Genomic DNA, 11511 nt, shown 5'->3' on the forward strand with positions numbered 1-11511 from the left:
TAATAGCCATTTTCTAAATCCATGAAGAGAAAAGATATTGTTTTGCCAATTGTCCTCCTGAGCAAGCCTATTCTATTGACGGAATTCCATCAAGTAATTCTATGATGACATCACCATTCAATAATTCGAAGTCATCTTCCTCTTGTTCGTTTAATTCATTAAAGTTCTTCAAAGCATGAAGTAAAATATCCTTAAAGGACATCTAATCTCTAGTAGGTGAATCCATATCCATATTCCCCGCGCTAGTGGTGCCTCCTTGGTATGGTGAACTTTTTCTTGTCACTCTTCCATCGTCGAGGGTGGTGGTAGTTTCCCTATCTCTCCACGATTCTCAGTTGACAAGAGCATAACTATTCCGTCATGAAAATACGGGACCTCTTTTAATTCAACTTCAATTAATTAACAAAACAATACTAAGTAAATGGACAATTTTGTATATACGCCTATATATATAACCACGGAATGGAAGCAATTCAAAGAATCATTTCTCTTTTCCAATAGAGGAGAGAACATTACAAGTTGGAACATAGAATTGATGTCTATCTAAACCTATTTCCAAATCATATAGGTTGAGCGAAATCATTGGCTCTGATTTCCCTCTTATTACAACAAAACGACGAAACAAATTGCATTACAACTTACAAGCATGACCACTTAATATGAGAAAAAGAGAACAAACTTAAATATGACATAGGATCATCGCCATACTGATTTTTTCTTTTCAGGAACTCTTGAGTTCGAAACATTAAAAGCCTAAGTTAAAGCAAAATCAGCAAAAGGCGTTGCAATTTAAAAGCCAAATAGATTATAGAAGAAATTTTCATGGAATGTGGGTAGTAGGTGCTGCAGCAGCCAGCTTGGCTCTCAGATCTTTTCTCAAAATCTTTCCTGAAGGAGACTTAGGAATTGCATGAACAAAGTGCACCTTATGCAATCTCTTGTAGTAAACCACCTGTTTTGGTGAGCACAACAAAGGGATTTTATTGCTTAAGCCTTGGAACTTTGGTTTCAGAATATAATTAGGATGTTATCTTCGTATATACCTGTTTAGCAATGAATTCCTTGACAGCTTCTTCAGTGAGTTCAAAACCATTTGATCGAACCACAAATGCAACCGGAACTTCACCAGCAACTTCATCTTTTTGCCTGTTAAATGTTGCAGTTTATGTAAGGTTGTACGTTCAATATTTTTCAAAGTTTTTCATGTATTTAGGGGATTTTTAGAAGGTTTTATTCTAGTACTTATCTCCAAATATGCATCACACAAATATCCAACATGAATACTTAAAAGAAAAAAAAAAAAAAAAGAAGAACTGAGTATATGTCAGCCATGAATTGAACATGTTGGAAAGTACATACGGAACTACAGCTGCATCTGCAATTGATGGATGGCTTATAAGGAGGGACTCAAGCTCAGCTGGTGGCACCTAAATACAACAGAAACAATCAGAGAAAAATGCAATTTATAAAGGTTGCTTTAACCAAGAAACGATGAAGGGAGAAATTAACGTACTTGAAAGCCTTTGAATTTGATGATTTCCTTTACTCTATCAACAATGAAAATCTCATCATCTTCATCCACGTAACCTATATCACCTGTATGAAGCCAACCCTCCACATCTATGGTAGCTGCTGTGGCGACACCATCGTTCAAGTAACCTTTCATGATTTGAGATCCACGAATGCAAATCTCGCCAGGTTGATTGTAGCCAAGGGAGCAGCCAGTTTCAGGGTCAATGACCTTAAGCTCTGCATTCCTAACCACTGTCCCACATGAACCTGACTTTGTAGGAAAGGGCTGCTTCGCAAATCCCAGGCACATTGATAGAACTGGTCCTGCCTCTGTCATTCCATATCCCTATATTTTTCGGAAAAAAAAAACAAAAATACTTAATCCATTGGGCATTTGAACTTTTGGGTCGAGACCCAATGAAGCCTACCATTACAAGTGGGCGGCATTGGTGGAATGATGTACAGATCTGACCACCCTCTGAAAAACCTCCTCCACAATGGCAAAATGGGACTTATATTTCAAAATAATTAAAATTTTCAGATTTTAATATTTTGATAAAATTCTTAAACTTGAATTTTCATTATTTTATTGATAAAAATTTAAATTTTAAAATTTCTGAACAAGAAACTTTGAAAAATATTTTTGGAATTTTAATTAATGAAATTTTTATATTAAATATTCATGCTATTTTATATGATATAAAATAAAGATTTTAATTATTTTATAATATCATCTAACAAAAGATGGGTGGCTCCATATTCAATATAGTGTCAGTAAATGCGTGGCAGAATTCAGAAGGAGGTCCAGTGACCGCTAATGGCCATTAATTCCCTTCGATTTTGGGATCTTACACTGCATTCGCATATTACTAAGGGCTATTATTTGATCAGATCAGATTACGGTTCGAATGCTTTTTGTCAATGTAAGACACGTTTAAGAAATAAACTCTTTATGCTATGTCTGATGTCTTTGGATTTCTTCTCAATATTCAAAAAATACCTATTTTAGTTCAATGAAAAATTAGATTTTCTTTTATTTTCTTCCGTTTGAATGATTAAAAATTAACGTAATTAACAAAATAACTGAACAATTGAACAATAATAAATAATGTATACCTCATGTTCACAATAAATATAAATGAAACATTTGATAATAAAAATATATTTACTTTTTAATTAACATACATAAATTAATTTACCTACTACTAAAATAAATCCAAAAACCTTCCGTAAAAGCAAACGTCAAATGGGGAAAGAGAGTAGCAGTTGTATTGAATCCTAAATTTGATGTCAGACCCTACTCAATTTTGACTATAACACATAAAATAAGAAATTTCAAAAATATATTCATAAAACTGAAAAAGAAAATGTCATTATTTCTAAATTTAGGTTATTTCTCCAAGCAGCCCAATTTAGGCTTAATAATAAGGTCCCAAATCGAAGGGTTTTAAAATATTTAATTTTATTTATAGTTATTTAAATATATATTTTAATTGTAGATATGTTTAATATATAATTATATTAGAATATAAACTAATTTATTGTTGATAATAATTAAATATTTTTATAACTAATTAATTTTTATTATTTTAAATTAAAAATTATTGAATATAAAATTTGAAGATAACAAAATAAATAAATTAATATAAAGGGTAAAATTGTTAATTTATTAAAATTTATATAATATGTTAAGAGAGTTAAAGTATGGTTTGCATTAAATGCTTTTTATTATCAATATCATATTTTATATTTTCAGAATAAATTTGTTAGTATTTATTTATAATTTTTATTTTTAATTTAATTTAATGTATTGCATTATTATTAGTTGATAGTGCATGAGAATTGTACACTGGCATGTTAAATGTTATTCTTAAAAGATACGTGTAATATATATATATATATATATATATTTAAAAGAAAAGGAATACATTTAATAGATAATGAATTTTGTTGGTGAATGTAATATAAATAATAATTAATATTTTTAAATCTAAAATAATTTTTTAGTACTTAATGAAGGGGAAAAAATAGTAATATAATTCGTAATTTTAAAAAAAAAATTATCAACTCTCATTTCGCATGAACTTCAGTTAAGAAATGCATTAATGAAAATTAAATAAATTTAAGAAAACAAAAAAACTAACCTGACCCAAAACGGCTTGAGGAACCCTTCCCCTGAGAGCGTCTTCGAGCTCTTTTCCGAGCGGGGCGGCCCCTGAAAGCACCACCCTGATTGAGCTTAAATCAAACTGGGCGACCACAGGATTCTTAGCCAACAACACCACCAACGGCGGCACCACCGCAGCCACCGAAACTTTATGCCTCTGTATCAGCTCCAATAACGTCCCTATCTCAAACTTCTGCATTAACAGAACCGCAGCTCCAGCCCTCAAGGAACACAAGAGCACGCTGTTGAGTGAGTAAATGTGGAATAAAGGCAAAACACACAAGACAACATCGTCATGTGTCAAATAAAGATTTGGGTTCTCTCCATCTACTTGCTGAGCGACGCTTGTGATCAAGCTTTTGTGCGTTAAAACGACTCCTTTGGGTAACCCTGTTGTTCCCGAAGAGAAGGGCAAAGCAACAGGGTCATCGGGGTGAATGGTAACTTGAGGGATCTCATTCTCATTTGCCTCTGATAACATACTGAAATCTAAACAGTTTTCTGGGGGGTCGTCGATGGTGATCACCTTGAAATCTTCACCTATTTTGGGGAAGTTTTCGTCGCCGTCGTTGTTGTTATTGGTGTCTTTAAGCTTGTCAACGTATTGGGATTGAGTGATGATGAGTTTGGCTCGAGCAGCTTTGAATTGCTTGAAGATTTCTTTGGAGGTGTAAAACGGGTTGGCGGTGGTAGAAACGGCTCCTATCATGGAAGCTCCCATGAAGGCGAAGACGAATTCGGCACAGTTGTGGAGGAGAATCATGATGGCATCTCCCTTTTGAATGCCTAAGTTGGATAGACCAGCGGCTGTCTTTTGCGCAATCAAATGAGTTTCGCTGAAGGAATAGATTTTCCCAGAAGAGCCGGAGATCAAACATGGTTTATCGGAGAGAGAGGGGAGATTTTCAAAGCAGTAAGTGTGGAGAGGGAGGTGGTTTGAGATAGGAATATCAGGCAATTTAGACCTGAAAATGTGATCAGCGGGGGTTTCAGGGGAGAGTTGGTCAGGCTTAGGGGATTCAAGCTCAACGGGATGATCAGCAATGGAGATCATGGTAATTGGGTATTGAAAATGGGGGATATAGGCAGAGAGAGGAAAGGGAAGGTGAGTTAGAGTCGGAAAGTGGGAGAGGGAAGGGATATAAGGAGGGGGGATGGTGGTAGGTAGAGCATATGGGCGAGAGGAAGTGGGTGGGAATTTAGAGGCAAAAATATGCCCATCTCACGTTCAAATGGACACCAGACACCCAGTCCAAGCAGGGCCTTGTTTCTACATCAAAACTTGCCCTTCCTTGTACCTACCACGCCTCTCCCTAATCTCCCACGACCGTTTTTCTTTGAAATTCCTAGCGATTGGTTATTGTACTGCCACACCTTGTCATTATTTCCAACTACGTAGTTGGTATTTCCATCTTGTGGGAACTGGGAACAAGCTCCTTTTCTTACATTTCTTATATGTTTATTAATTAGATATTTAGGGAAAGGATTTAATAAAACAAGATGTATCCTTTTTCTAATAGTTTTATATTATATCAATATTTTTATACTGAATTTCAGTATTTTTATCCTGAAAAAATTTAAATTCAAATTAAAATCCTAAAATTCAAGATAAAATTATTGATATGGCATAAAACTATTAAAAAGAGATAATATCTCTGTTTATACAATCTTTTCTCTATATATTTATATCCAACTACTCATTTTAGTACAAGTACTTTTTCTGTTCTTTTCTTTTCTTTTTTTGCCATCTGTTTCATTGAAACATATATATATATATATATATATATATCCACAATAGACACATCCATGGGCGGGTGGTTCGCCCTACTGACGGCCTGCCCAAAATATGGGAGGGTTCGGGTAAAAATATAGGCTCGAAATATGGGCTTGGGCAAAAAAACGAGACCCGTTTAAAAAATGGGCTGGGCTCAGGCTCAACTTTTTTGGCCCAAGCCCGGCCCGGCCCGAATATAATAAATATATTTTTTTATTTTTATTTTTTAATTTTAAAATACTTTAAAAATATTTTTTTATTTTTTTATTTTTAAATTTTTTTGTGTTTATTAAAAATTGGGCCGGGCCGGGCCGGCTCGGGCTTATTATTTTTTTCCCGAGCCGGGCCTGGGCAAAATTTTAAGCCCATATTTCGGGCCGGGCCGGGCCCGAGCCTAAGAGTCGGGCCGAAATTTTTTCCGTGCCCGACCCGAACCCGGCCCAGCCCAGCCCATAGACAGGTCTAATCCACAATATGTTTTTATGAATTATCTTCAATTTTTTTTATAATTTAAAATACAAATTTTAATGTTTTTTTTGTTTAATATTTACACTCGTATAATATGATTAAATGTAAGGCAACTACAAAATTATTATATTAGTAACTAAAAATTGTACATCAAATGAATTTCAATAACTCATATTTTTCATAATTGTTGACTCTTTCTGATGTCTTTCTCAACATATGTAAACAAATCAGTATTCTCCCATTGATATCCATTTCCTTGTTCAACATTTGGTGCAAATAAATCTAAGTCTTAAACACATAAAAAAATTCATGAAGTCAACATACAATTAGTAATTTTCTTTCAAAAAATAAAAATTACTTAAAAGTTTCTTGGTGTCATAAATATGGAATACATCAAATACAACAATAATTTCTAAACAAAATTGCTAAATTTCTAATTGATATTCAAGAAATTCGGGATTATAAAAGATCATCAATCCTAATTTCTTCATGGACTTTTATTAATAAACCTCTAAAACTTATTACCCAATCAAGATGTTAGAAATCTTATAAAATAATACTCTAAAATCATTCAATTAATAAAAACTAAATCTTGCAAAAACAAATCCTAATCGGAAGCAAATTGATAATCCTAACTTTTAAACGTTAATCAATAAAGCTTAAAAAAAGAGTTGTTAACAATTCAAAGAGACCCGCTCGAAAATATTCAAAAACTATTATGTCATCTATCAAGTTTAATTAGGGAGACTTTATTTTGTGTATAAAAGCATATGACTCTTAAAAGATAGAGACATAGATGTTATTGTCTTGACTAACAATACATCAGATCTGACCCAAATAGAATAAATCCTAAATTCATTTATAGATTTAATCACTTGTGATGTTTATAGTATGACTTACCTCAATCTTGAGTAAGTGATGGACTATGTGTGTGTGACTTGTATACTTTGATGTATTGAAAGCCTGAGCTCAATTGATAATGTAACGATTCGATGTTTAGTGGTACCGGGAAATACGGTTTCGAAACCCCATTTCTGTAAACTGAGTTTGTAAATATAAAATAGGAATATTTACGGAGCTAATATAAAAATATGTTGAAGAATGGTAAAGTAATTTTATCGATTAAATAGTTATTTCTCTGGGACAAATGATTTAATTTTTATGTGTTAGTAATTGACTTTTTCATAAAGAAAGATATAATGGTTATCATGAGATAAAATAGGATTATACATGATGAACGGATTTAACCCAAAGACATTAAGGAAATCCTATGAGGGTAACACACTAATGATAAGGTCATTGAACGAGCATTTGATAAAGTTGCTTTTATAATGGTATATAACAGGGAGAGCTCAATCATGATACTTTAATGGAATGGCTTCATGATTAAATAATGTTATAATTAATAACTGAAGGGTTAGAACTTAATTACAAATTATTTGAGCTTTAATTTTATAAGTCCAATCAGTCCCTCCACTAGCTTGATAATGAGATGGGTAAATGAAAATGACGAATTAGAGAAATAGTCGCATGTATAACCATCTGTAATGAATGCATTTTCTCACTTTAAGAAAGAGATGACTTAGAGATAAAATTAATTTCATTGAATTACTATTTAATTAAATAATTGAAGTTAGAAGCGAAAATTAAATTAATTAGTCATTGTAGTTTTCTTGAACAAGACAATTAATTTTTTTGCTCATAGATTTTAGTACGGTAAAGTCGCATTGACTTAAACATAATTAGAATTACGTTGAGAAAATTAATTAAGTTTATTTTAGTTAATTAAATAATTAATTTTTGGAAATATGAAATTGGTTTTTGGGTTTGATAAATTTTATGAGTAATGTTATTTTGAGAAAATGGGAGTTTGATTTTTAGAATAAATAAAATGTGATTGCATAGTGTTAGTGAAGAACATAGTAGAGAATAAGATAAAATGTAATACCCCATACTCGACCCAATCATCAAATCTAAGATATGAGATATCACATTTGTTGCTGAAGCAACAATGATTCTATTTCAATATTTAACAGTTGAGCCATACAAGCAATTTAGTTCTGACGCTTAATAGAACACATTATATATTCATATTTCTGTTATAAACAAGCTTACAAAAGCTCTCATACTAGTTCGATGAAGAAAGAGGGACTAAAACGTAAAATTTTTAAAATATAGAGGTGATGTTGCGACCATGAAAGAGACGTGTTGCGACCATGAAGGGTAGAAGCTGACGTTGCGACTTCATTTGAAGTGAGTCTAGACATTGAAGTCAGGAGGTTGATGTCTCAAATTCAGCAGGGGAACATCGCGACCTTGAAGATAAGGGGATTTGATGTCGCGACCTCAGCATGGGAGAATCGTGACTATGAAAACAAAAGCTCGATGTCGTGACCTTGGATGCTGTTTCCCCCAAATTTTACTTCATCCATCTAAAATCTGTTAAGCACAATTACCAAATGGCCAAAATGAACCCAAAATGCAACAACTTACTTGACATAACAAGTACCTTTCAATACGTGATCACAAGCACATAATACATTCATTTACTTAGCAAGCAAGAAATAACTCCATCACAAGTATAGCATGGCCAAATTGGTAAGTAAACATTAACTCACAAGGGATATTCATATACTTAACATCAAACACACATAGGCATGCTCAAAATGTGAACTTTTTTATCATATGTACCAATGTGACAAGTTAGGCCTAAAGACCAACTCAAAGATTAGGTACATGCCAGTTGCAATTAACATAACAAAATGTATGAACTTGCTGAGTTAAGAGTTGATTTTGGATGTTGTCGATCACTTCGAAACCTTGAGCTCTATGGTACTTGTGCACAAGAATAAACAAACCGTATGCTAAACGGTAGGACTAAGTGGTACTTTCATGATTTAAATCAATAATACAGATATAAGTAAGATGCTTAATACGATCAAAATGTGATCTAATTATCAACTAATTCAATTTGCAACTCATGTCTCATTTGTCAATCCTCATGCCACATTTCATTTGGACTATCATATAAGAACATATAGCATTATCTATCATCTTAACATATTTACTTATATTTCATAGCATATCACTAGTTTTATTTTCTCATTTCTATCTCAAATCTATTGATTCGTTTCATATCCATATCGGTCCTCAAGACTCATTTTAACCAGTTCACATGATCTTTCACATGCTATCTTTTGTTACTTTAACATTAATATACAAGATACATCATTCGATATTAACATTTCATCTCAAAAGTCACTTAGCATGGTATATGATTCATAATCCTTATTAATCGGACACAGACTCAAGAGGGATACACAGATCATCCAACCATCATACTAATATATCTGGCACCTAGTGCCTCATTGGTACATTTGAAGTATAATTTCTGTTCTGAGCCTCATCAGTATAAACCGAAGTATAATCTCATACACTCATCTTATGACATGTCAACAATACCCAACTCTGCCCAAGACAGTTAATAGGGTAATCAGTGCTCCAAACACATATATTCATGATCACATACCATAGTTTCATATAATACTCATTTATACCATTATTGTCTCAATTCAATTCACAACATTCCATATCATGTATACAATTTGATCACTAACATTTCTAAAATATTAATATTTTGTTTGACATTACAAAAATTTAATATTGCCATTAAACTTTCTTCATGGTCTTATATATTGTGTAATAAATGTTTAAGTTTTTTTGGATGAAGTGGATATTAAGTACTTCCAATAGTGAATTTTAATAGTTTTGGTAATTAGATTTATTTGTCAAAACTTTAAATTTAAAGGGTATAATTAAAATAAAATAACTTATAAAATAGATTTTAATTTTGTAAATAAAATAATAAAGACTTGTTTCTATATTGTATAAAATTTAAGTACCATATCAACATATTATTTTAATATAAATATAACATAACAAAATATGGGAAAATATGATAATTATTAGGCACTAAGAAAATTTGTAGTGGTTTCACATTCATTTTCATTTCAATTTTCTTAGGAAACACTAAAAAATGGGAAAATAAAAATAAAAACAAAAATATTTCAGAAACCAAATGGATCCTAAAATTCTTATGTTCTAATTTGATAATTAAATGATTGGATGACCGAGTCCAAGCCTCTTACATAATACGTACGTGAATTATTGATAACATTTAAAAATATGATAATAATTGCACCACACACCCTAAGCTATAATATTCATTTTAAATTTATCTCTAAACTCTAATTACATCTTAAAATTATCGAGTTTATATTAATAATATCCGTCCATTATTAACATAGTTAATTGAACTGTTAAATGATATGTCAAATCTTATGTGGCATAGTTTTTTTTAAATTGTAAAAATATGGGTTTTAAAACTTTTATAAAAGCTTTATCATTCTCTCTCTTTTTCTATTTTACTTTATTTTCATTTTAACTATTAAAAGTTACGCGGTAACATTTTATTTGTCTTTAAAATTTTTATTTTAAATTATACCACATAAGATTTGACATGTTATTTAATGGTTAAATTAACAATTTTAATAATAAAAGAACATAAGCGATATAACATCGATAGTTTGGAGATGTAATTAGAAAAAGTATTAAAATTAAAATCAATAAAATCTATAAATTTTATTAAATTTTAATAAAATTTAAATATTAAAATTAGAAAAATTAGAAAAATATATAAAAATTGTAAAATTTTATAAAAATCGTAAAAAATTATAAAATATATAGAAATATAAAATTTTATGAAGTCGTGAGAAAATTATACAAAATGTAAAGAAATATAAATTTCGTAATTTTTTATAAAAATTATCGTACCAAAAGAAGCATTTTATCGTTTTCAATAACTTTTATTGATTTTTTATCAATTTTTCACCACATGTCACTCTGTCTTGCGACACGTGATGACTTTAATTGAAAAAACTAAGAGTCGTTAATTTTTTATAATTTTATAAAATTTTACAATTTTTTATTTTTACGATTTTTATTAAAAAATCTAAATTCTAAATTCTAATTTTTAATAAAATTTAATTTTTATATTTTTATATTTAATAAATTTTCTAAAATTTATTATTTATTATATTTTTTTCTAATTTTTAATAAGAGCAGTGGCTTAATTGCTTTTTTGAAAAATTTTGAGGGTCTTTTTGATGCATTTTAAAAGTTCAAGTACCCAATTGAGTGAAAGAGAAGTAGGGGCTTAATTTTTTTTGAAGAAGTTTGAGGGCCTTTTTGATACATTTTGAAAGTTCAAGTACTCAATTGAGTGCAAAAAAATGAGTGCAAAAAAATGAGGGACTTAATTCTTTTTTTTTTTTTGAAAAAGTTTGAGGCCTTTTTAGTCCCTTAAGCCAATAAATTTATTAGTAAAAAAGTTAAATATTCAATAAATAATTAATAACATGTTAATAAATTGGCTTAATAAGAACGAAAGTATATCGTTTTTTCCCATTTTGGTAATTTAAAGTTTTTTTTGCCCATTTCAATCCTTAATATTGGCAAACATTTCTAATTCAGTCCCTAACATTATCAAATGTTCCCAATTCAGACGTTAAAAAAAAACAGGTGAGATATC

At 30.7% G+C, this 11511-nt stretch overlaps 1 protein-coding gene across 1 annotated transcript; it reads right to left on the reverse strand.

The window, feature by feature from the left end:
- Positions 1-472: 472 nt before the first annotated feature.
- On the reverse strand, positions 473-4808 carry LOC105787925 (4-coumarate--CoA ligase 2). The gene is made up of 5 exons (XM_012614529.2): positions 3657-4808; positions 1514-1858; positions 1360-1427; positions 1044-1146; positions 473-952 (listed from the first exon to the last, which is right to left on the reverse strand). The coding sequence occupies exons 1-5, from the start codon at positions 4731-4733 to the stop codon at positions 821-823; spliced, it is 1725 nt and encodes a 574-aa protein (XP_012469983.1). The 5' UTR covers positions 4734-4808; the 3' UTR covers positions 473-820.
- Positions 4809-11511: the final 6703 nt, after the last annotated feature.

Source organism: Gossypium raimondii, chromosome 2, assembly GCF_025698545.1.
Source record: "Gossypium raimondii isolate GPD5lz chromosome 2, ASM2569854v1, whole genome shotgun sequence".
NCBI classification, from domain to species: domain Eukaryota; kingdom Viridiplantae; phylum Streptophyta; class Magnoliopsida; order Malvales; family Malvaceae; genus Gossypium; species Gossypium raimondii.

Excerpts from the sequence above, each read along its gene's own strand:
- LOC105787925 (XM_012614529.2), bottom strand. The coding sequence starts at position 4,733 with ATGATCTCCATTGCTGATCATCCCGTTGAGCTTGAATCCCCTAAGCCT. Across the intron at positions 1,428-1,513 it reads TCAAATTCAAAGGCTTTCAA|GTGCCACCAGCTGAGCTTGA; the intron begins GTACGTTAATTT and ends TGTTGTATTTAG. Across the intron at positions 1,147-1,359 it reads GCAGATGCAGCTGTAGTTCC|GCAAAAAGATGAAGTTGCTG; the intron begins GTATGTACTTTC and ends AACATTTAACAG.